Source organism: Eufriesea mexicana, unplaced genomic scaffold, assembly GCF_001483705.2.
Source record: "Eufriesea mexicana isolate 0111107269 unplaced genomic scaffold, ASM148370v2 scaffold8039, whole genome shotgun sequence".
Lineage (NCBI taxonomy): Eukaryota > Metazoa > Arthropoda > Insecta > Hymenoptera > Apidae > Eufriesea > Eufriesea mexicana.
The window spans coordinates 215428-241991 of NW_016915818.1; the positions used below are offsets into that span (position 1 = coordinate 215428).

The 26564-nt window shown below is 33.6% G+C and overlaps 1 protein-coding gene across 1 annotated transcript in view; it reads left to right on the forward strand.

Annotated features, from left to right (window-relative positions):
- Positions 1-26564, forward strand: part of sick (sickie) — a 276632-nt gene that overhangs the window by 164892 nt on the left and 85176 nt on the right. The window contains exons 7-12 of the mRNA XM_017907427.1: positions 13365-13697; positions 13919-14146; positions 14270-14684; positions 14896-15037; positions 16641-16885; positions 17139-17290. Of these exons, the coding sequence (XP_017762916.1) occupies positions 13365-13697; positions 13919-14146; positions 14270-14684; positions 14896-15037; positions 16641-16885; positions 17139-17290 (1515 nt within the window). The remainder of the gene's footprint in view (positions 1-13364; positions 13698-13918; positions 14147-14269; positions 14685-14895; positions 15038-16640; positions 16886-17138; positions 17291-26564) is intronic.

A 26564-nucleotide genomic window follows, 5' to 3' on the forward strand; every position in this document is an offset into this window, starting at 1 on the left:
TGACCCATATCTAAATTTTTACTATGTATGCTTTGAACCTAACTTTTTGATGCAGGATATTATATAATAATTTTTATAATATTGGTAGGAAAAGAGTTTGTTTAAAAAATGTAAAATTATATAAACATATTTGTTATTTATGTGCACTGGGTACATATAACATTATTATGTTTTATTACAATTTCTTTACATGTGAATATTGAACATTTGGCACATTTCATACTATATTTGTCACCGTTACCTAGACTATATAATACTTAGACATCTTTCGCGATTCATTCAGTGATGATTCTTTTTGTTCGTTCAGTTTTCTGCCCGTACCTTCAGTGGCCAAGATAATGTGCCTCGTATTATGATAGTTCATAAAATAATTCATAAAATGAAGACATACAGTGCTGGACAAAAGTATAGGCACAGCATGGTTGTTGTGGTACAAGTGCTTGTAACAACTAAACAAATTGGTTTGAAAGAAAAACTTTTAGATATATTCATTTATTATCTATTCTAGTTTATTACACAGTAGAAGCAATAATATAAATACATTGATTCACGAAACAATAACAAAAATGTATTTATTGAACATTTTATGGGTGGACAAAAATATTGGCACACTCGAATAAACACGTTTAAAAATGACTTGAAATTAAATGTTATCATTTAGTTGGCCCTCCTTTCCTTTTAAGGACTTCCGTTAGCACGTTAAGTGCCCAGGCCACACGTTTAAAAATGACTTGAAATTAAATATTATCATTTAGTTGGCCCTCCTTTCCTTTTAAGGACTTCCGTTAGCACGTTAAGTGCCCAGGCCGTTTTGCTTGCTGTTCCGTTCAGGCTCAGACTGGGCCGTCAAGTGGGCCACCGGTGGCGGGGGAAGTAATCATAAAACTCGGAGATACTGTACCAATTGTTATAACAGGAATTTCTAAACGTTAGATCCAAAGATGGCGAAAAATTTCACACCGAAAGTTAGCACCTTTTGGTCCTAGTTTGGGCCGGTCCCTGAGGACCCGAACGCCGGGCCCGAACAGAAAGTCTAGCGCTGGGCTAGACCCTGGGCACCGACGTGAACTTAACGTGTTAATCGTTTGGGCATTAACCCTTTGCACTCGACGATTTTTTGGCTAAAGAAGGATAGGCGTCCAAAGATTTTCTGCTATAGAGTTGACGATATTTTTCTGAGCAGTAAATAAAAAACCTATAATAATTAACACTTAGAATTATTTGATTCCGATACCTCTCACACTGTTACATTATCTTAAATTTCACATATTCATTAATATCGATGTACGAAATTTTATCAAATGGTGACTGAAGGGCGTCTCTCGAGTGCAAAGGGTTAAATCAACTAACCTTTTGGAAAATTCAGCTCGATTTTAATCCATTCTTGTAAAAGAACATCCTTCAAGTCTGCTTTGCTTTTTACATGATGTTTTCGAATCCTTTTTTCCAATTCGTTCCAGACATGTTCGACAGGATTCACGTCTGGACTCTGGGATGGTGTATTTAGGGAATAAGAAGTATTATAAATGATCCAGTGGCGTACGATGTGTTTAGTCAATCTATTCTTTTTGCTATCTCACTGAATACTGCTAGCTAGAGACGTTGCAGCTCTTCACGTTGCACTTCTTCCTCGGTCAGTTGTTTATAGTACAATGATAAGAGTGGGGCCTGCAGACGTTGCCCCCTCCTTCCCCCTCTTCACTACACTCAAATTTTAGGCCAGGCGTCAGTTATCAACTACACACGCAGTTTCGTCTCACAATCAGTAGATAAAGAAGCAGGGTCTCTAGAGACCCCGTTACCGTTTCGCGAGGGTTAATAACTTCAAAAATTACGTCGATGCCGCCATATCCTATCTCACTGGATGATCTTCATCCATGATGATTTTTGGCCGATAGTGGTCATTGCCTGTGATCAAGAGAAAATCAGCAGGATTAATCAGTCGTGAAGATGTAAACACGCTGGGCCTTCTTTCCTCGAATGCACAGTATATTCAGCAGCGGTTGGAAACCGCAGAATTTTCTTATTTTCTTATTTTCAGAAGTATTATATTAACAACGGTACACGTGAAACCATTCGGTAACGAAAATCCGACTGTGTATCCTAATAACTGGTGTAAAATAAAAATAAAAATTCTTATACAAGGTTATATCGGTTCGCACAGCTTTCACTTATCCCAGAAAAGCTTCTGTTGTGCGTCGTTACTGTATATTCAGTGTACCGTTTAATTAACGATGTTGCAGACTTGAGACGATGTAATAAATAGTAACGAGTAATTTTTGTTTCGCGTTTATATTCGAACATCGGAGAGGTTATGTTTGAAAGTATGAACGTTGTAGATGTCGCTGCAGTTAATTCGCGGGTTTCCTTCAACCGTAGACTCGGTTTATTGAAAACCGTAATAAAACTCATCCGCATTATGAATTTTACGATTTTTCGCGTAATTTATGTTCCTTCTTTACTTTTGCTTATCTCTTTCGCGTTATTCCGCCATTCACGCGAATGGGTGGCGAAGGGTACACGTTTCTCTTTTTCGCAATTACTCCGTCTTTCTATGAATACCCATTCAGCGTGTACCTCGTTTATTTTGTTCGAGGTATTTGGCCGGTAATACGAACATTACGAACAAATAAGAACTGCTCATTACCCGAATTACAATCGCTGCTAACGAGCGCTAATTTTCAAGCGAAATGCAGAAAATGTTTTGGATGCAGACTGCAGATGCAAACAGATTATCGTCCTTTTCAGTTGATAATTTAGACGTACCAACGGCTGCGTTAATAATCGTTTTATACGAATTATCAATTTTAATGTTTCACCGGGTAAAATGATTCATCGTGGATAAAAAGCGATTATACCTTTCTACGTGGACTACATGCTCCGTGGCCATCCGCGTGTAGTAATGTATAAATTAAACGCGAAAAGATAAAATGAATGCATGCAGAATCTGTCGTTGATAGGTAAAATCGGATATGACGTGCAAAATAATATCTGATTTCAATGCACTTTAATATCCCTTTTCGCTTTAGGTAGTAATAATTTGCCATGACTCGAAGCTATTTATTTCTTTCGTTTGAAAACGCGTTTAAAAGGTCTGCCATGACATATGACATCGTTAAAATTATAGGAAAAGTAAGAAAAATAATTTTCATGTATTACAAGGAAGTTATAAGAACATTTTTAATAAAAATATAACATGAATATGTAGTTATGAGTTATGACAAATTTTTAGCAATATCACAATAAGATTGAAATTATAAGAAAATTTTGAAGAATAATTTTATAAATTATAAGAAAATTATAAAGATATCTCTAATAAAATTATAATATAATTAATATTGTAAGGAAATTTAAAATATTTATTTTGAACACTTATTATCAATTTGAAATATTTTGTTATTAATTTTTCATGATATAAAATTTGCAGTTCTTTTTATTTTTGTTTAAATTTTTAGGTTGAATACACAGATATCTAAATAATAGATGTGATAAAGTTGTAAATAGTATAATAATATGAAATATCTTTGTGAGTTACTACTATTACCATTACTAGAAAATTGATCATCTTAATACTTTACTGAATTAATTAAATAATTGATAAAATAAAAATTACTACTTATAATAATAATTTAGATATTAATATCCATTTCTGAAAAATAATTAAACCTAATTTACCATTATTTCCATGTAACTTATATCGAACGTTATTTTTCTATAAATTATTAAAAATGGAAAAGACATTTCTCATTTCCTCTTCTGCAATCTTTAAATTCCTATCCCACGGTCATTTTAAATGATCAGGAAAGTCGAGTTAAAGGGTTCTTCGATATGATACGCTTCCCCCTGAAAAGTTACTTCCTTCTATAGGCAGTAATCCGTGTAGGATAATCCTCGATCTTCCTCCTTCGAATCCAGAACCCCTGACTCGAAATGTAATCAGTTTTCAAGTAACGTTCCTTTCCCGCCTTTTGAATCCGCCACCTTCCTTCCGGATAAAGCAAAGAGGGTGAAAAGCGTTGGGGTGTGGCTCGCGTGGCACCTTATCATTTACAAAACAGTGTTTCTTTTACTCTGCTTTGGATGCAAATTACGTTATTTAAATGCCGGTGTAGATTTAAATACCAACATATTAATCAAAGAAATGAAATCTCCAAAGTTTTATAATTATTTTTGTTTCATGGAAATTAGCGAATTTTTAATTTGTCAATGATATATTGCGACAATTCTTTGTAAGAAGTATCTTATATGTGTCATATATAATTTTGAAGAATGAAAAATAAGAAATTTCTTGTTCTCAATGTTAGCAAACTTGAATATGGATACATTAAATAATACAATTAAAATTATTACATAAAATAAAATAATTTATGTATTAATTGTAATTGAAAAGTATTCTAAAAGCTTATTTATTTTTAAGTTCTTGTGAGAAATTTTGATAGACTATACTTTTAAGAAAATCTTAAGAGATTTATTATTTGAATATGGCATCTTAATAATTAACTTTCAGTTACGGGAATACTTAACTTCGAAATCTCAAATTATTCATGATAATTTTACATGGTATTATATATATTTTATAATACAAAATTTAGTTAACTCATGTAAGTATGTATAAGATACATCATATAACTGTCAAGTTATTCTATATATAAATAATGTTTCTCCTTATCTTATTATAAGTAATTGTCAGTATCTTGTTTAAATAATATGTTCTACTGTTGTGAATCCCAAAATCAGTACCTTTAACTGAAAAAAAGAAAAATTAGAATATTAATATAATCAGCTAGAAATGCAGTTGAAAATATTTATAAAAAGTACGGTGGATATATTTTAAATATTTAAATGGTTCTTGACCCTTTCGAACGGATAACATTCGATAACGAAACATTAAAGACTCTAATTAAGGCAGAATCCCGTCTGGCTAGGGAAGAAATAGCAAAACGATTGGATTATAGTAGCTGTACCCTGCATCGACATCTGAAATGAACTGGGAAGGTACCGAGATATGGAAAATGGGTTCTCGTGATTTGTCTCTAACGAACTATATCCAACGAACCCACTGTGTTTCACTGCAAAACCGATAGAGTCTCGTTTCGTCGGTTGAGTTCTTCCTGGTACTGAAATATGGATTTTAGATCAGAAATAATCAAGAATCTATATACCTCAAACTAGAACTTCAGTCTCCAAAGATGTTACTGCGCATGGAGTAGATAGGACACCAGAGATGTAACTCACTTTGAAGTTTCAAACCAAACTCAAACTATACCGGTAGATGTCTATAGTCAGAAATTTCATGAACTATATAAGGTTTTGCTAGAAAATTAACCATCATTAGTAAGTTATAATCAAACTTACAATTAAATAATCATGTCATATCCATCAGATTCTCTGAATTTTACACCAACTAATTGCTTGTTATTTGGATAGCTGAGAATAACGGCTTAGAATTAATACTGAATGAGTTTTATTATGAAATTCATCCAAAATTAGAATAAATCTGAAAATTACATAAAAAATGAGGAAAGATCATAAAATTAATGTCAAAAAATATTACTTATGCATTTTCTACAAATTTCCACTCAATTTATTCATTAATGTCTGAGAAAATCAAATCTACCGAGAGCACTCGGTGAAATTATATTTATCCTGTTAAATAAATTCAAAATCTTGCATAAGACACATTGCATAATTCCAGAATGTGATAATCAAAGAATCAAATAAGAAATCATATTTTAAAAAACTGAAGAAATTTTATTACATGTTATAAACTGTAAAAATATTTTATTCGATGAATCTAATAATAAATAAATAATATACTATAATAAAGAAGAGAAAAATGTATATAATACGCTACATGTAATATAGTGTAGTAACAAATTAATATAATACCATACTGAACAAGATCCATTATGGTCTCCTCTCAATGTTTTTAAATATGGCAAACCTAACCTTCATCGTAAGATTAAAACGGATATTACATGTTCAAACCAAGATGAGTTTCATTTCCAAGTCATCTCTTCTGGTTTCTATAAAATTATGAAAATTAGAAGTTGCATAAATTTTTATTCCTCTATTAACTTACGGTACGTGAACGATTCCATTCTGGCTATAGCAGATCACACACGAGTTCCTGCTCGTTAATGTTTCGCCCATGATATTTTTTGTGTCAGCCTGTACAACCGGTGGAGTATTCGGTAGCCGAGCGTTAGTAAGTAGTATCGCGGTATAAAGTGGGGAGCAGGGTCGGTGAGCAATGGATCGTCGACCCTCGGCAGTCGGCAGTTAACGTTCGTCCGACTCGTGAAAACGTAACGTTCATCGAAGGTGATGTAAAACTGTCAACGTCCGCGGTACTACTGTCGAAGGAGCATTTCTCCGTTATTTTCTCGCGGCAGATGCTGCCATCTCGCGTCGCCTCCGTGTACTATCATCGATCGCGATCTCATTCGAACGTAACCAACCAAACAAACGCGTGTTCGAAGAAACTCCGATGAAATCATCTAATTCTCTGGAAAACAGACCCCTATAATTTTCGAAGATGGATATTCCGACGTCGTAATGAATATTTAGTGGTGTTTCGTGCAGTGGACTGGCTTCACACCTTCCTGTTTTCTCTACAAAGTGACTCTTGAATAGGGGAAAATTGCACGGTTGCGGTCAATGAAGAGCGCCTTTCAGGTTTCGTGTTTCTCCACGAACGTTGCGAAAAGTAATCAGTGACACATTTATGTTCATGCAGTAACAGTGCAGTATATTAATATCCACGAGAAGGAATACCGACGATATTCTTAATCTCTGAACTATACGTATAAAATATATATAAATAATTAGTCTAATACTCGAATTCTAACCTCAATATCGCTCTATTGATTTTTATTTTTCAGTAGATAAAAATGGAAGAAGTAAAACACGAAAATATTTGTTCTCTTTTACTTAACTATTTGAAATTTAATATAAAATTAGAAATGTATTGATCTTCGTCTGATTTAAAATAAGATTTCTATCGATAAATTGGTTTACTTAAATAAATGTCGAAAGCTATTTGAAATTCGTAGCGAATGGAGAGTGTCTGAAACAAATAGGCACCCCAGTTAAATTGCACTAGTCGTGAAGGGTAACAAGGGTGGTTCTGCTCGGGGGATATCCCTTAATTATCCCGTGCAATGACGCATTCGATGTTCACACAGGTATTTCACCGTTATCGATCCTTCGAAACTCATGGACACGTGTATCGGTGAGCTTACGCATTTCTGACTGTCAAGAACACTTTTGCAGGCAGACCAAATTATCGTAAAATTAAGTGTTACGGTTCACTGACTGTAAAACTATGTGGGTGATTGTTTAATGTGACATGAAGAAGTGTAATTAACTATAATTATCCTGACAAATTGCTACTGAATTACTAGTCTTTTTTGTAATTAAAAATAATTTTCAGATAATTGACTGGTGATAACAACTTACAATAAAAACTTAGTATATTACATAGTATATTAATTTAGTACATTATACTAAAAACTTAGTATACTTGTATATTATTTTTTGGTGACTTTAGTGTATCAATTTATTAAACTGTTGATATCAATATGGAATAAGTGAGGGAGCTGTTGGTGTATTATTAGTTATACATACGTGATACGTCAGAAGTTAAAGTAGAAAATGGTGAGTTTATTTTTGACTATTTTTTATTTTTCAGAAAGTAAAAAATTGGAATTAATTGAAATTAATTCTCCTATATATATATATAGTGGATAAGATAATATTGTTATTATGTTATATTATGTTATGATATATTAATATTGTTATTATAATGTTATATTATTATTATTACTGTTATTGTTATTATATATATTTGAATTTCTATCTTATATTATTGAACAATATTATCTTATCTACTGTTATAGAAATTAAGATTAAATTTACAAATATTATCATCTTGCTATTAGCTTCAGTAATATTCGGTAATTTCTTAGGACAGAAAAATATATAAAAATTTATTAAAAAATTTTTTGTCCAAATTCCGAATATTTCTTACGTTCGTATATTTTTTTTTAGCATTCTTTTACATATTCACCATTCGAGTGCAGCCTAACGGGGTCTGGAACCTAACATTTATTCGTTTAAAAAAGGGGGCCGTTTCGGAAAATAAACGAACTGAAAAAGATGAAATAAAAGCGTAGCCGACACCGCGTCCCGTACTCGAAAGGAAGGCCTGGTTTATTTGAATTCTCGCGGCGGTAGTGTCGTCCCTGCGTAAAGAAGTCGCCGAATATTTATTGTTCCTCGAGCGTTTCTTCCGTGGTGATGTAAACCGGGGAATTACCGTCACCGCGTTTCGATCGGTGTGAACACGCTTTTAAAGGGCAGTAAGAGAAAAAGCCGCGTTTGACCCACGGGGATCTTTTGTCTGGCTTATGGCCTTCTCAGAGTACGTTTACGACCTGGGTAGTAAAAACCCGAGGTAGCGTTTCTAGCCCCATGAGTCACTTGGTACGTGCTAACGCTGCGTGGTGGCGCTGTGTAGTAAATGGGCAGAGGGATTGGAAAGAATCAACGGGAAGATCAATGAATGTCTATTTGGTCGATTTGTCGGATCATTTAAAATCATTGTAGCGATCCTGGTGTTTGAAGATACCGAGGGTGAGGTGATTTTAAGCAAGCTTTGGCACTTTACGAGTTGTATCTGTACTTTTATGAATCGTAAATTTTTGTGGTTAGTAGTGAATGTGATTTTATGAAGTATAATAAATACGGTAAAAAGTATAACGAATGCGATGAGTATAATTAATTAAAAAATGAAAAGTGTATCGAATGTTTAATTTTGAACATTGATTGGAGGTTATGGCTGTGTTCATTCGCTTCATGGATAAAGTTATTAATCGCTATGTAAAGTGCACATAGTGAGAGTTGTCAGTGTATAATACACGTTTCTGAAAATAAATAATTAGATTTTTAAATTAAATAATTAAAATAAATGAAAGGATTGAGAATTAAATAATTGAATATTGAATAATAATTAAAATGGAGTAATTAAAATATAGATATTAAAATAAATTTAGGTATAAATGATTTTATCCTATTAGGATTACGAACTTTTATTTATTTTAATTTAATTAAATATTGCTAAATGTATACATGTCTATACATTTTCATTGATTATACGAAGCTCATGTTTTATACTGTATTTAATTATTAAATGCTTCACTACAAGAGTACTAATTAAGCACCGTGTGTAATTATTAGTGCATTATATTGATTCATTCATTATACCAAAACTTGTGTTCCCAATTTGATTTTAAAATATGAGTTATCATAATTTAACATAAGTAATTTTGAGGTAGTATCTCGGAGTAAAATCTTAATTACGTTTGCGAAATTTCATTTATTTTCAGACATCTTTGCACTGCAAATTGTACATATGTATAAATTCGGTATCATTTATACAAAACGAATCTTCCGGATTTAATTTTTTCGAATTAATCGAATTTATTTTATTCACTAATATATATATGTATATATATTTCGAATAATATTTTGCATTTGTTATTATATTTATTAAATAAATTGAATTATCAAATATTTCAGTGGAAGAGCATTTATTAAGAAATATTTACAATTACGAATGCGTTATAGTGATTCGTTTTTTTTACAACAAAAAATTGTTTATAGTTTGATTTTAAAATGAACAATATTTTCAATATAAAATGGAATGGAAGGGACAATGGACGAAATATTTTGACTTGCACTGAGTTTATATAGTAAACATTGCACTGTAGAAATATTCATTAAACAATTTTTATAATTATTTCTGCATTATAGTGATTCATTTATTTTGCAAAACTTGACGGTCACAATTTAATCTTTAAATAAATAAAATATAGAATATATAGTGAATGAAAGATTTATTTGACACATAGACAATTACTATAAAAACACTTATGAAGCTACCTTGAGAATCATCAATGCATTATAGTGATCCACTCGTTTTGCAAAAATTGCTTTCGTGGTTTGATTGTAAAATAAATAAAATGTCGAATATAAAACGAATAAAGGATGAAATATTTGGCTCCTAGACAATTTAAATAGCAAAAATTACTAAAGAAACACTTATTAGGCAATCCTTGGAATTATTAATGCACTATAGTGATCCACACATTTTGCAAAATATTGTTTTCGTGGTTTGATTTTAAAATATATAAAATGTCAAATATGAAACGAATGAAGGATGGAATATTTCACACGTAGACAATTTAAATAGCAAAAATTACTATAAAAGCACTTATGAAGCTACCTTGAGAATCATCAATGCATTATAGTGATCCACTCGTTTTGCAAAAATTGCTTTCGTGGTTTGATTGTAAAATAAATAAAATGTCGAATATAAAACGAATAAAGGATGAAATATTTGGCTCCTAGACAATTTAAATAGCAAAAATTACTAAAGAAACACTTATTAGGCAATCCTTGGAATTATTAATGCACTATAGTGATCCACACATTTTGCAAAATATTGTTTTCGTGGTTTGATTTTAAAATATATAAAATGTCAAATATGAAACGAATGAAGGATGGAATATTTCACACGTAGACAATTTAAATAGCAAAAATCACCATAAGGGCATTTATCAAGCAACCCTTAGAATCATTAATGCATTATAGTGATCCACTCATTTTGTAAAAAATTGTTTTCGTGATTTGATTTTAAAATAAATAAAATATCGAATAGAAAACAAATAAAGAATGGAATATTTAACTCCTAGAGAATTTGTATAACAAAAATCACTATAAGAGCACTTATCAAGCAACCCTTAGAATCATTAATGCATTATAGTGATCCACTCATTTTGCAAAAAATTGTTTTCGTGATTTGATTTTAAAATAATTAAAATATCGAATATAAAACAAATAAAGAATGGAATATTTCACACGTAGACAATTTAAATAGCAAAAATCACTATAAAGGCATTTATCAAGCAACCCTTAGAATCATTAATGCATTATAGTGATCCACTCATTTTGCAAAAAATTGCTTTCGTGGTCTGCTTTTAAAATAAATAAAATGTCGAATATAGAACGAATATAAAGGATGAAATATTTGACTTGTAGTGTTCTCATAGTTGAAACGATAAAGGTCGGTTGGTAGTCAAGAGAGGTTTTGTACCCCTTGGAGCAGCCGCCGCGCCGTCACGGCGCCCTGTTCTGAATCATGCTCTGAGGGTTCTGGCTCTGGCAAACCTCGTGCTCAAGAATCGATAATAGTGAAATCAACTTCACCGGAAGTCCTTGACCCAGGTCGCGAGTTCAATTGCAGCTGCATCGATATCCCATTAGGCGTTTAAAGGCTGCTGACAAGAATTTCGCGGCAAAAAGTCTTTATTGGCATGTAAATCGACTTCCTGAAATTGCAAATAAATGTGCATAATCAGGAGGCGCCCTGTCTGTGAAGCTATAATTCTTTTACGCGGATATGTGACACGTCGTTACGCTTTGAAATATCTGCTCGTTAAGCACACTGGTTAATCCCTGTTCCTGCATTGTCATATTTTACTTTCAGAATATGATTATCTAGATAAAAAAAATAATGGCTCCAAACAGAAACTAAAATATTTTAGATTTCGTGTTTGCGAATAAAATGAGAGATCGTTTTCATATATTAGCGTAATTCGAGGAATTTTAACCATTAAAATCCCTAGAATAACGAGAATTTACTAGCAATGCGTTATTCGCGAGAATGATCTAATAATGAGTATAATTATTACCAATAAAGACTATACAATCCACTGAAACGATATTTATAATGAAACAAACCAATATTTGCTGCTCCATTCATATACAACAAACCTTTTGTCATTTCCATTTGAATTTAAATTCCTATTTAGAATTTTTAAGCTTCTTATTGGGATTAAGACAATATTTATTTAATATTGATAATAATAAATTATATTTATTTAACGTTAATAATAAAATCAGAAGTATTTATGACATAATGTAACAAATGCAATACGTGTATAACAATAAAAACAATATGTATGCACATATAAATATGATCATAAATTCTTAGAGCTATTTAATTTGTAACTTTAATGTAAAAATTCTGGTCCCCAATATTAAAATGGGGTGAACTAAATTAACTCATTTACATCATTCGAAAAAGGGGAAAAATTGGTTCATATCACCAAAATTTTGTTTATTGAATAAAGATAGAAATATTTCAAAGCGATAAGAAAGCGAAAAGCAAGATGGCGTTACACAAAGATTCATTAATTTAAGAATTAATTAAATTCATAATTAAAGAATTAATTTTATTTAGTTCAATAAAGTTATACATTGAAAATAATTTGAAAAATTAAATTTAATAATTTCACACTTGAAATGGTAAATACATATAGATACACAGTAGTTATCACACTGATAAAATGAATCTTCCCTCCTTTTCGTTATAAACAAACTATACAACGTTTTCGAGCTTTCTGTAATGTTATTGTCAGATGATATATTGGAAAAATTAAGGAAAAATACTTTAATCCGTTTGCAATCTTCACTTTCCACTAATTGCGCACTAGTGATTTGCTCTTATGCACAAGAAACTAGCGCTAGTGACTTGTTCTTAAGCACAAGAAACTAGCGCTAGTGACTTGTTCTCGCGCACAAGAAACTAGCGCTAGTGACTTGTTCTTATGCACAAGAAACTAGCGCTAATGACTTGTTCTTATGCACAAGAAACTAGTGCTAGTGACTTGTTCTCGCGTACAAGAAACTAGCGCGCATATCTGCGCTTTGGTGATAATAACCAGAAAAATTCCGCGCAAATATTCACTTACGATGCAAGTTAGTTAAATACTAAAATACAAAAGAAAAGTAGTTTTAATCCTTTGCTCTCGGCGATTTTTTCGTTACATGAAAATAGTAATTCGGAGACTTTCTGCCATAAAGTCGACGATATTTCTAAAACGGTAAATAAGAAATCGTATGCAAATTAAACATATCTGCGCTTTGGTGATAATAACCAGAAAAATTCCGCGCAAATATTCGCTTACGATGCAAGTTAGTTAAATACTAAAATACAAAAGAAAAGTAGTTTTAATCCTTTGCACTTGGCGATTTTTTCGTTACATGAAAATAGTAATTCGAAGACTTTTTGCCATAAAGTCGACGATATTTCTAAAACGGTAAATAAGAAATCGTATGCAAATTAAGACGTAGAATTATTATACTTCGATATTCCACGTATCGTTGGGTAATTGTCTAATCTTTAAAATCAGATTAAATGGCGACTGAGATGCGCCTCTCGAGTGCAAAGGGTTAATAATTGCATAAGGTTATTTCGAGTAAACTAATAACACAAAATTGTTTGTTTGTCCGAACAGAGGGTGCCGGGTGGTGGAGGCGTGATTGTGGGGGGTGGCAGTAATTCGGCCACCCCCCAAGGTGCACAGCAGGGTAGCAACCTGGTATACCGCGTGGTGAGCTCCAGACATCCTGGCAGCGGCCATCATCCGCATGTGAAAAAGTCGGACAGTTCTCAGCAAACGGACAACTCGGCGTTCAAACACCAGCAACAGCCAGGCTTGAACAGCTCGACGAACTGCAGCTCAAACAGCCAGCAATGGAAAAAATATATCGAGGCTGGAGCTGCGAGGGATCGGGAGAGAGACAAGGAGGGCGCACCTCCGAGTCCTAGTCCCTCCAGGCGATCCCAGGTAAACATTTATACAGTTTTGTCCCTTTGTATGTCGTTGCTGTGCCGGACAATATTGATTTTTCAGATAGCCAGTTTTACCTAGCTTAATGTGCAGTCTTTGAATTTTATCTTTGCACCGAACCTGTAATCCCACGGTCTCTCCTCCATGTAACTTCGGAATTGTCTAGATTGCTCGGATCTTCCATATTCTGATAAACTGACTGTATAAATTTCTTACAGGATAAACATCGGAAACAGGCCATGGCTGAATATGCGAACGGAGAAAAACCGCAGAAAGTTTCATCGGGAACATCGACGAGCGGCAGCAGTAAAGTTAGAGGCGTACCTCAGAGTTTTGGATATGTTAAGAGACACAGCGCTGGTACTAGTCCCAGTCCCAACGGAGTTCAAAATGGTGGCAAAGATTCTACGCGAACTGCCCAAGTTAGCGCAGTTCCAAGAACAAAGGTTAGCTAACTTCGCTTCCCGTTGAGTTTATATTAGCGAATTACAAAGTTTCTTCTACGCTTCATACAGTGATATTAGATGAACCTTAACTAATAGGTTATCCGCTTTAATTTATCGTTGCAGGTTAAAGTGTCTGGCGGTACTCAAACCTGTACCACTGAACTTCAGGCTAACTCTTCCTCATCCAATCAGGGACATCATTATAAGAGTTACAGCCTCACGGGCCCGAGTGCTAGCCAACTTTCTCAATCAGTGCGAGATCGCCTTATGCTCGGATCGCAGAGTTTACCAAAACCTGGTAGCCCAGAATTCACGGCCCTATTCGCATCCGCGCACCATCGTGAAAGAGGATCCGGTGCAGGACCAACCACCACTTCCTTCTCGCCACGGGTGCTCAAACCTTCGGATGGAAGTCTCAGTGATACGTGCAGCAATTACGCTGCACCTGATCTTCAAGGATATTATACTCCCAATAGTCCCTATACTACATCCTGGATGAGACATAGCAATACATACACACCAAGTGGACGTTCCCAAGGTAAGTCTTCGGTTACTCCTAATTTGTTTCACGTTTAGTCCAGTTTCAAGATTTATCTTCTTATTAGAAAGGTCCTTGAGCGAATAACAGTTGCTATGATAAGTCTTGATTGCTAGAAGAAACGTTTATTTATGTTGTTCCTTTTATTAATTCTATAAAGTATATTTTATGGTCTGCATACTAAACAGTTTTCGAAATTTTCTAATTTCAGGAATGGGATTATGCGAGGCTGACAGTGTAGAGTCATTAGGATCACATAGAGCCAGTTTAACTCACGCTCGCTTGTTAATACATCAAAGAGATTCTACAGGATCCCCGGCTCCACCGAGGCTGAACAGAAGCAATTCCATTAGGTAAATTTATAAAATAGTCTATTTACTGTGCATTAGTTTTCACAATTTTATACGAAATTTTTAGAAGTCATTTGCATACATCCATATGTATAGATGCATGCCTAGAGGATGCAAATTTTTCACCACATTTTTTAAAACGATCAGTTTCAGCTTTTTCTCTGATTCTTTTTATAATTAACCACTCTATGAGAGCAATTGCCCGTTTACGGTGAAATAATACAGATCATTTGATACCGTTCTAGCCATCTGCGGGACAGGACATTCCCAAGGTAGTGCGAAAATCTAGAATACACATTCGTCGAGCCTGTTTTCCATGCATAAGTATTGAAAGAACAAAACCTTCCAGGGTTCTATGCCCTACACGTACACACGAGTGACAATTATACGGCACCAACAACACACGTGTCCATGTGCATTTACTTACGTCGAGTTTTACATTTGTATCATCCATCTCGATTGTAATTTAGTTATCATTTGGTTAAGGCGATTCCAATTCTTTCCGTACTTTGTATTTATGCTTATTCGTACGCATGTTGAAGCTTATCTACGACTCCTCTGTTGTACAAGGAAAGGAATCCTTTCACGAGCATGTAAGACTGCGAGACTTTGTAAAATAAACACACCTTTGATGTCGATTGTGATAAGTAGATTATACGTTGCAAATGTATGTAACACACTTGCCGTGTACAGTGAGTCAAAGTTTCGTGTAACGTGATTTCTCTCGAGATACTTTTTCGCGAAACTACGTATTTTCAACGTTTATTTGATCTCTTTCCTTTCCCTGTACTCTCGCAAAACCTTACGAGTGTATACACGATCGAGAAGCGGCACTCGACATTCAGACGGAAGGAAATTTATCTTTTAATTAGGAGCCTCTTCCAGATCGACTAATTACGTATACACTCGCTGGATAGACAGACGTGTTCCCATCGACGTCCTAAGTAAACCGAACACCAGATGCGAAGAATTCTTGTCCGACGAGTCGATCGATCTATGTGGAATTTTTCCGTTGAATAAACTTAACGAGCTCTCTCGTGATTCGAGCCATGGCAGTTTCTTCGCATCTGAAAATTTCCATTTCGAGGGCACACGTACACACGCAACTGTATTCAGGAGTATATGTTAACTCTGCTCTTTTCATTAATTTCATTTCTGGATGCAACCAAACGTAACGAGCTATAAGTACATATTCAATAATCGTGCTTTCTATTATTTGGAGATAAATACTTAGGTATCTCGCGTACGAAACATATACAAACACTCTCTCTTTCTCTCTCTCTATCTCTCCTTCTCTCTCTCTATCTAAAGTTAATGAAACTTTGTAAATTATTTAAAAGTTTTCTCTATTTTAAACATCGATATTAGACATATTTATCGACGCACGTCGCGCGCTTCTTGCTCTTCGAAGATGTAAACAGTTAGGTAATCGTTATCGTGCAATAAAATATCGCGTTATCGTTGTAAATAACCAATAATTATCACTGGTAGATTATAGTAATAAATTTAATTATAGAACTGTTTACTGATCTTCGAAGGCGTTTATGATATAATATTGTAACATATTCTATCAGCGATTCAGATGGTTAAACCTCTGTTTTTGCAGGTCCACGAAAAGCGAGAAAATGTATCCGTCAATGTTAGCTAGAGGAAGTGGAGCATCATCCTCTGTCGGCGAGGAAGTCGGTGTCGGAATAGGAATGGGCGTAGGCGTTGAACCATATTACAGTGTTCCTGTAGGATCTACTGGGTGTACAGGACAACACTGGTCTCAGCCGACATCTCCAACGCCTACACACACTTCTCGACAGCCACCTAATCTCTATCAACACGTGCATAAGGATGATGATAGTGAGTTTCCGTTTAAAGCTGTCGTTACTTTTTCAATACAATTTTCACCAAAGCCCTGACAAATCTCTGTAACCCAGCAGTAAATTAATAACAGACTGAAATTAGGAGAATATGACAAAGATATGTAATTTAAAAGTGTATTATTTTAAGCATATAGCTTTATATATTGCAATTTCACCTTTTATTTTTCTTTTTTTTTTCTTTTATTGAAAATGAATGGAAAAAGAAGAAATTTCTCTTCTTTTGCCTTCAGTCCATGGTTCTTCTGTATCTTTGGTATCGACAGCAAGCAGTCTCTACAGTTCAGCTGAGGAGAAACAGGCACACGAGCTGAGAAAATTACGACGGGAACTCGTGGACGCTCAAGAGAAGGTCCACTCGTTGACTAGCCAGCTGTCGACAAATGTGAGTACACGTTATGTCGATTACTATAGCGATAAAGCATGCCTGACGTGTATTAACTACCTGCTACTGTTCGCTCCAAGTCACTCGTATTTCGTAATTTGTGTATCGGCCTATTAAATTGACGTCATCGCGATACACAATTGCCTGAAGCGGATCTGCTCTGTCCTGAAACGAGATACGTCAGCTTATTCTTATTGTGCCAAGCGAATTGGTGCAAATGATTAATCATAATTAATCGAACGAGACAACAGTTAGCGAACTTACCAGTTTATAGTTGCGGTTTGCTTTAACGAGCTAGATCCGACCAAACCTGTTGGAACAATTTTCTTCATAGAACACCCATATATCATCCTTGCAACAGGCTATATACATTAGCAAAGTCCATTACCGTTTTATACTTGCTAAATGTATTTACCTGATTTTTAATGCGAGAAGTGATGAATATAACGTGGAAGACATAGAGAAATTAAGCGTTTCAAAAGGACACTTTAAGCCCATTAGTGTCATGCTTATAAATAGTCAAACAAATATAACTACGTACAAGGCGTTTCATTCATTTTTGAAATATTTTTATTTTTATTCATATTAAAGAGGAATATTTAAGGAACAAGTTACTTAACATTTATTGCTACCCAAAATTTGAGGTATTTTTCTAATATCTAGATATTTCTACAAAAAGAATTTATATTTGTTTATTGGTATATAGTGTATAGGGAAATAATAGGGATAAAATGGATTCGTTACTAGTAACATTTAAAATTAGTCCATTTATTTCAGAAACAAAAAGATACATTTTTATACAATTATAATTTTTATACCATAAATATAGTATTAAAGCTAATTCTCATTTGTTGAAAATTAATATTCATTCAAAACAAGTACAGATTTTATAAACAATTGTATGACAAATTTATTGCATTTCACAAAATTGAAAAAAAAATAATTAAAATTCCTCCTTTAACAATTATTATTTATGATTCTCAATGATAGAAATATTTTATTCGTGGAAACCATATAAAACCTTGCATAATTTGTGTGAATAATTATCTTCATCACCAAATCAGGTTATATGGAAATACGTACGATTTTAATACACGGATTCTATTAATTCGCACAATCTACTTTTTATACGAATATAAATATATTATTAATTAAGAAAATTTGAATCAATAACAGAATCAGTAATCGCTAACTAATTAGTTTTAACCGATTCTATTAGTTTTGGAAAGCGATGAAACATTAAAATAATTTCAAATTACCCGCGTTTATTCCACAACAACGGAAGCGTCCGTAGAGCTGAATGGCTGTTTAGCAGGGAAGATCAGTGGCCTCAACCAATCGGACGCAAAGCGGCCACTTGCGGGCATCTTGGATCACCGTAGCGTGGATCGGTAGTCAGTTTACATTCAGTTTGTGCCGAGACGCGCTACTTTGAACGTCGTATGTTACTTTGTACGCGTTGTGCATACAAATAAACGCTTGATGTGCTTGTTCATTGGAAGTCAACGATCAAAGGCCGTGGTTCGAAATTGTGTGACGAAGTGTAAGCGTATTATTACCGCGAAAAATTGATTCGTGTTCTGTCAACGTTTTCGATCAGTGATCAATCGGCGTCCGGATCGACGGCTGGGATCGATGTGCGCGAAACGTAATCCTCCAACGCGGCGAAGTGGTTGAAAGAAAAGTAATCGAAATGAAGCCGTTTGTCTGGTTTGATTTTTACCAATGTAAGCGGTGTGTCGATAATCTTCCGTCGATAAGTTATTGACCACCGATAATTCTTTTCATAAACATTTTATCGACTATGCCTTACGCTCGTGACACTTCCTAGGTTTGTTTACCATTCTCTCCCTTATCGTCTCTCTGCCGAAATTGAGGTTAGGTAAAAGAATAGTTTACATTTCGTGGCGTGATGTTCGTGAAAAAAAAAAATAGAACGATCAGGTGATTGCTTATAATTCTCCAAATAGCTTATAATTCACAGCTCAGGGAAAGATTAATTATATCGTTGTTTCTTTGAACACCTTTGAAACGGTAAGTTTAGCGCAGTAAATTACCCAACCGAGATAGTAAAAACTTGCACAGGTAAAAAGTTGTTAGGATACGATAATTTAGACTATGAATGCAGCTTGAAAAAGAAAGCTGTTTCGAATCAAGGTTCATCGGGAAGTAATGGGATAGACATGCTGAGATACAGATTACGAGCAAATCGGTCGGCTCATTTGAGCGTGATCTTCGCTCGTCGTTATCGACCGCATAATTGCGATACAATCTCGAGATACATCGAGAATCGATCGACTTCCGAAATAAACCGCGCGCATCTGCATACAAATTTGTATGCTTCGTTATTAGATTTACGAGATACGGCTTTGCATTATGTTGTACTTCCGATTTCGATTTTTAAGTATGAAAATAGGCCACTCATAGCAAGTCAGAGGTTTAAATAAAAATTGCAGAATTTGAAATTAAGGTTATACGGTAACATCGGAAAAAAGGAAAAATTATGAACACGGTATTACGAACACGTAAATCGTTTTTACTTGAGCAGTTAATGCTATCGGAATTATAAAAGGTTCGGTAATTACAAAGATTGGAAACCATTAACTAGAAATTAAAAAAACATTAATAATGACTTAAGCACGTCAATCCAGTTGAGGCTGAAGAAGCGTTATTTCAACCTACAAGCTGTCTTGCTAGGGATATTGCTGAAAATGTGCAAACTTTGCAATTTTTTCATATATTATCATAAACAAATATCAGTAAAAAATGCAATACTATAATTATAGAATTATTTCTATTTTTTTATTTTTTTATATATATATTTTGATTTCTTATAATTTACAAAAATTTATATTTCATTTTTTACCTAAAATATTCTTAACAATACGTTTGGTACAGTTATATACTGATTTGCATAAGTTTGTGTATTGATTTTTATGGTTTTATATATCAGTAATTTATTGTTTACATTATAACCTCAAAATTCAAATTTATTCTAAAGCCGTTATTATTTATTCAAAAAGTTAACTAATTACGTTATTAAATGTCTACTTCCACACAAACTCAATCAAAAATTAGTTATTAACTAATTTTTGTACTTTGTCACGATTCTACTGACAATAGGAAGCAATGTTACATAAGGCAATATCATTGTATGAGTATTATACATTACTCCTTTCCTTTCCTTTTTTCCCTCCATTTTTAAGTTTCTATAGCTACCTTATCTCATTTATCTGACAACCGTATTTATCTCCGTGATAAACACTTTTTTCGTTTCTACGTCTATAGCATATTTTGAATTCTGATTCAATTGAAATTACATACATTACGATATATATAACACTAATATAATAAAGTCACTATATAATGCATGCTATAAATTAATACAAATATATTTATTTTATTACTTATATATAATACTAATATAACGTATCATTACACTATTTCATCGATATAATATATTATAGTATAATTTATTATACTATATTAGCGTAATATATCAGTATTAGTGTGTATCAAAAATTCTAAGGGCAGAATATCGAATTAAATTTACATAAATGCCTAAAACGAAGAAAGAAGCTGAAACTCTTTATCACACCCGGTTCGTTTATGCCCTCATATCAATATAGAACTAGTTGAGCACAATAATCACGCACGGCTACGAGCCGATACAAACAAACGATTTACATTAGTCTGGTTGCTCGGACACACTACGCACCCTTTCGACGCTGCGCACAGAATACATAAAAATACGAGGTGCGCGCATCGGTAGCACGATTGGCCGGTAGCGGGCAGCCCATAAGCGGGAAACGTCTCGTAGACAAATATAAAATTTTCGATATAGCGATCGTATTGCGGCCGGATCGACAGACGCAAAGGGGCCACATATATGGTAGGAAAGAAGCACGTCGTGGATCGTTCCTAGGAAACGAGGGATCTAACCCGAGTCGTGATCATTTTTGCGCTACTATATGCGACGAGTATCCGACATTCCCGGCGCGTACACCTTCGTCCACTATCTTCCTACCTTATTTCTCCTCTTTGTCTTTTTCTCGCGTTTCCGTTTCTGTCATCGACTACCGCGGAGCCAGGTCGACCGTTCGTCACTCGCGCGACCGGTCGACGATACACCGAGAAACTACGATGATTCTTACCAACAGGGAAAGAAGAACTCTGTCGACTCGGAACTCGCGATCTTTCCTTCCACCATTTCCATTTATAGTTATTGACGCCTTGTATGGCCCTTGTTATGCCGATCGCTGCACCAATCACCGGGATAAGCTTTATTCGGTGACGTATAGATGTCAGCAGACGCCGCCCGGCTGTCGAACGTGATCGCTGCAATTATTCATTTAGTAGAGCGAACTGGTTTCGCGTTATGTTTAGGCCAGCGGTTAAGAATTCTGTTTTAAACGTGTACTTCGCGAGTGTCGTGATATGTCGGTCACTGATTAGGAATTGTGGCATTCATCGGGACAGTGATCGGAAGCAATTCTAGAAACCTAAATTTAAGTAGTTCGGAACTCGGAATTAAACGCTTACTTGGTTAGTCGGTAAATGTAGGTTATGTTAAAGTAACGGAAATAATTGTGCTGAAATAACGTCAGTGTTTCTAGCTTTGGAATTTTAAGGCTTAGAATTGATTAGGCATTAAACATTTTAGTATGTTTGCGTGTTTCTGGACGATGCCCATGGTGATACGAGTGTAATACGTGTTCCGTTCTACAAAACATATCACGCACAGACTGTTTATTAACGAAGAGATAGTTATCATATATCTATCGTTTCTAATATACTGTTAAACGATCAGATATCTCCTAATATCAAACTTTTTTAATCACAAACTTTTCGTGAAAGCGTGTACTTTTAAATTAACTTTCTTGAAATTTTGCACGAAATTCAATTATTTCTGTGTCGATTTCTCACGTGAAAAATAAACGAAATTTTCGTTATTTGGGAAAGTTCGCGTATAGAGATTTTGATGAGAATAAAATTGCGCGATTTTACGTTGGAAATTCACTTAAATGTTAAAATTGAAACTAGTTCAAATGGGATGTAATTGACGGTGCAGCTAATACGGCAAACACGTGTCGCGTTTCGAAAGACTTTCACTCGTTTTGTTTGTACACATGACATTCGGTGCAATTTTGAATGAATCATTGCGAAGCAACGAGAAAGTTCCTTTTTATTCCATGCTGGCTAATCCTGGTGTTTATACGTGTTCTTTTTCCGCAGGCAGTGAATGTTTTAGATGAATTTGACGTTATCTAATCTGTTTGTAAAAAGATGTTTACCAGTCGGGTATTATAACAAGTATGGTGAAGAAATCGGTGACAGCCACTTACGTGGGAAAATGACTAATTATATCGTTCACGCGCTACGTGTTTCACCATTGACAGTCTTTCACTCGTAATCAAAATTCCAGTGGATGCTTTTAGCCGGAAGCCAGGCAACAGGTAGCAGCACTTTCTAGCTCGGTCGACGTCGTCGGAAATGCGTCATGCGCGGTGGCGCCCCTGTCAACCCGGTGTCACACGAAATGGCTCTTACGCAATTTCGTGAACCCTTTCAGCGGTAAACAGTTTTCGAAAATGAACGCATCTGAGAAATTAGTTCTGATCAGTAAGATGAAATTTTTTTTTTATTATACGTATTTTTCTAATTGAATAATTTTTAGTTAATATCGAAATTAAATTGTTTTATATATTATATTTATTTATAGGTGAAATTGAAACCTAACAATTATTATTGGTAAATGGTGAAGTAATTATCAAAGGAGAAATAAGACACAAGGTACCATGTTAAACTTAAAGTTGGAAATTATGGGAAGCAGAGTTTAATATAAAATTCACTAATTTTTATTTAATTGACATTTTTCAATATATGAACAAACACAGGAGATCACTCTGTGTACATATAGTAATTATTCAGCATATCCTTGTGAATGCAATTTATGTCAATTGTTTTCCAAGACTGATAAATATGAAGATGATAGGATTTGCATAATAGATGATCATTTCTGGCTACTTATATTCTGTTTGCCTCGCATAAATTGAATTATACTTATATATACCGTTGAAAGGGTTCATAGGAATGGATGAGTTGGCTGTTTAAATTTGTTAGGTTTATATCCATCTTTTGCCATTGTAAATTAGAAATTCTTGTTAGTCTACCACAATTAATTTCTTCATATCATTTATAATATTATTATAATATTAACTATCATAAATAGTTGGGCTGACTGTAAATGCTTCTCTAAGGAATTCTTCAGAATTGATGGTTTGCGTTAAAAAGAAATTAAAATCTCCAGTAATTAATTGGCTATATGTAAATTGTCTACACGCATACCAGTGAATATATATCGACTTCGTTTTCACAAATTAAGACTATTGTGCTCTCGAGTTCAATATCTTTTTCCCTTTTATTAAAATTGTCTGTAAGGAAAGTTAGAGATTTGCATCAGAGAATGAAAGCTGTGAAAGTAATTTCACGTGACACAATCGTAACACCGATCTTGCAATATTTTTAACCCTCTGCAACGCTATGTGACCTAAAATGCCATACCTACATATGTATCTACATTTCTTCATTCTCGTTTCATTTATTTTCCATGATATTATTATAGCCTTGTTACTATACAATTATGCTAGACTCAAAAAATTTATTTATAGCAGATATACTGTAATAGTAAACCTTAAATAATTAGAATTCCTTTTCTAATTAAAATAAAGAATAAAAATTCCAGTTAATGCTAGGTTAAATTTTAAGACACTCTTTTTAATATTTCTGCATTGTACATACTAGATAAATTATATTTTTATTATTTATTATTATATTTTTCAATACACTTTTATTCATAAGTAAATGGCACACAAAATTAATCAGTATTATTCAAGATATTGTATTAAGATTAAATTATTCTCATAAATTATTACTTCTTATCTCACGTGAAATTATATATTTAATCACAAATTCAAAAATCAAAAAACGAAATTTTAATATTTTTAATCTTCCGGATATTTCAGTAGGTATATTTACAGTAACAGCGTAAATTTCAAATTTAAATATCAATCTCAAATCAGCTGATTATAATTTTTACCAGTATTACCAGCTGGAAGTTTTATCTTATTAAATGAACGATCAAAAATTTACAAACCAAATTATAGCTTGTTATTTTACAGATATGTAAAACGTAATACCGAAAAGCCAAGGCCAGGATTCGCAGATCTTATCGTCACAACCGCCGCGATAATTTGAGCTATGTATAGTATGCATCGGCAGATGGTAGAGCTTAATGAGTCATCGAACTACAAAAATTTGTAGAAGCGGTTATCGAATTTAGTGACGTGATGGATACCCTGGGAGGTCGTAACACAAATTACACGTTGTAAAAATGACCAATTAGAGTATCCAACGTAGACTTGCAGAAACGTTTGAATCTAGCATTATTTATAATACACGGTGTTCATTGAAATATAGATAGCAATTAGCTCGTTCGCGGTTGGTAATTCTGGTACATGTGTGAAATTGTAACACGAGGTTGATGACTGAAAATAAAACAACAAAATGTTATAAGGAAATAGGTAACATAAAAAATTAGGCAACGGTAAAGAAATTCATTAAAATTCATTAAATTGTAAATATACGTTATCTCTTAAATTTGAAGTAGAATGTAAAGTAAAATGTTAAGATTCAGTATCCTCATAATTCAAAGGAAAGTGTTAAAATTCATTTATTTAAAGACGAATTCATTTTACAAAAGTAAATTAAATTAAATTGAAATCCTTAATTTCCAAAATTTATTGTCATTAGTATAGGATATTAAAGTTCTCTGCAGGAGTTGTAGAATAATACAACTCTTTATTCACAGAGTTTAAAATGGCAAAATTGTCCAAAATAAATCTAGTTATCCCAAGTTTAAAATGTAATAATCATTTTTGGAAGCAGAACGTTAAATTTTCTTATTTTGTGTATTTAAAATAAGATATCAAAATTCTTTATTTTTGTAATGTAAAGTAAAACACAAGGGTTCTTCATTTATCCCAATTTAAATTGCAATAATAATTTTTTGAAGTAGAAAATTAAAATTTCTTATTTTGGGTATTTAAAATAAGATATTAAAATTCTTTATTTCTATAATGTAAAATAACACAAAGATTCTTCATTTTCAATGTATAAACTAGAATATTAAAATTTTTATTCTCCATATTTGACACAAAATATTAAAATTCTTCATACTCAATAGTTACAGTAAAATCCAGTGTATTTAAAGTAATATATCAAAATCCTTTATTCCAAATATTTAAAGTAAATCAGTAGAAATTAATATTTTGGGGATTCAAAGTAAAATAATAAAATTCGTTATTCTATTTGTGATTTATGCCTGGCAGAATTTAAAATCACAGTAAACATTTCCATTATAAGTAAAAAGAAAGAGAGGATGATAACAGGACATAAAGTTATATCATCGAATAGACGCGTTAAACTCAGCCATTGAGTTTTTAATTCATCGGGATGCCATAAACTCTGGTCTTGGTCGTAAAAATTACTAACATAAATTGCATCTGAACTCACGCCTTCGAATCCAAGCGTGAAACGTGACAAACGCGAAGAATCGACTTGTCGCGATCGAGATGAATTTTTACAGGGACAAACATTGTAACGAAGGGTGCTCGGGTGGATCGTTCGTTTCCGTTCTTTCCGCACATACCTACCACTCGAGATTTACGGCCTCGACTGACCCTAAGCTTTTACAACTTCGGCTGGAATAATCGATTCCTCCGCCTTTAGGACATCGTACCACTCCCTCGTGAAAAGTACTTCCACTATTCTTCGGAGAGCGTTGCTCCCTCGCATCCTGACGCTCGAATTTTTCATCGGGTCGCTCGTAAATCGAGAACCGTTTTCTGATGTCACGAACTTTTCTGAAATACCGTCGAAGACAGTGACGACGATGTTTGCGGTGCTTGAAATTTTAAGAATCCTCGTCTTGTTCGCGTGGCAGAGGAACTTTCCTTTTAACGCAGTTTATCCTTTTTCTTCCGTAGGGTTCTTTTGTACGGGGTGTTTTGAGAAGAAGGAATATTTTAATATGTTAATTACTGAATACTAGTTATTGTTATAATATTATATTAATATTTTTATTAACTAAATATTAATATTTAATAATTGAATATTGGTATTAAATTATAGAATATAAGTGTTTTATAATTAATTATTAATATTGGATTGTAGTATATTAATATTTTACAATTAAGTATTAATACTAAATTAT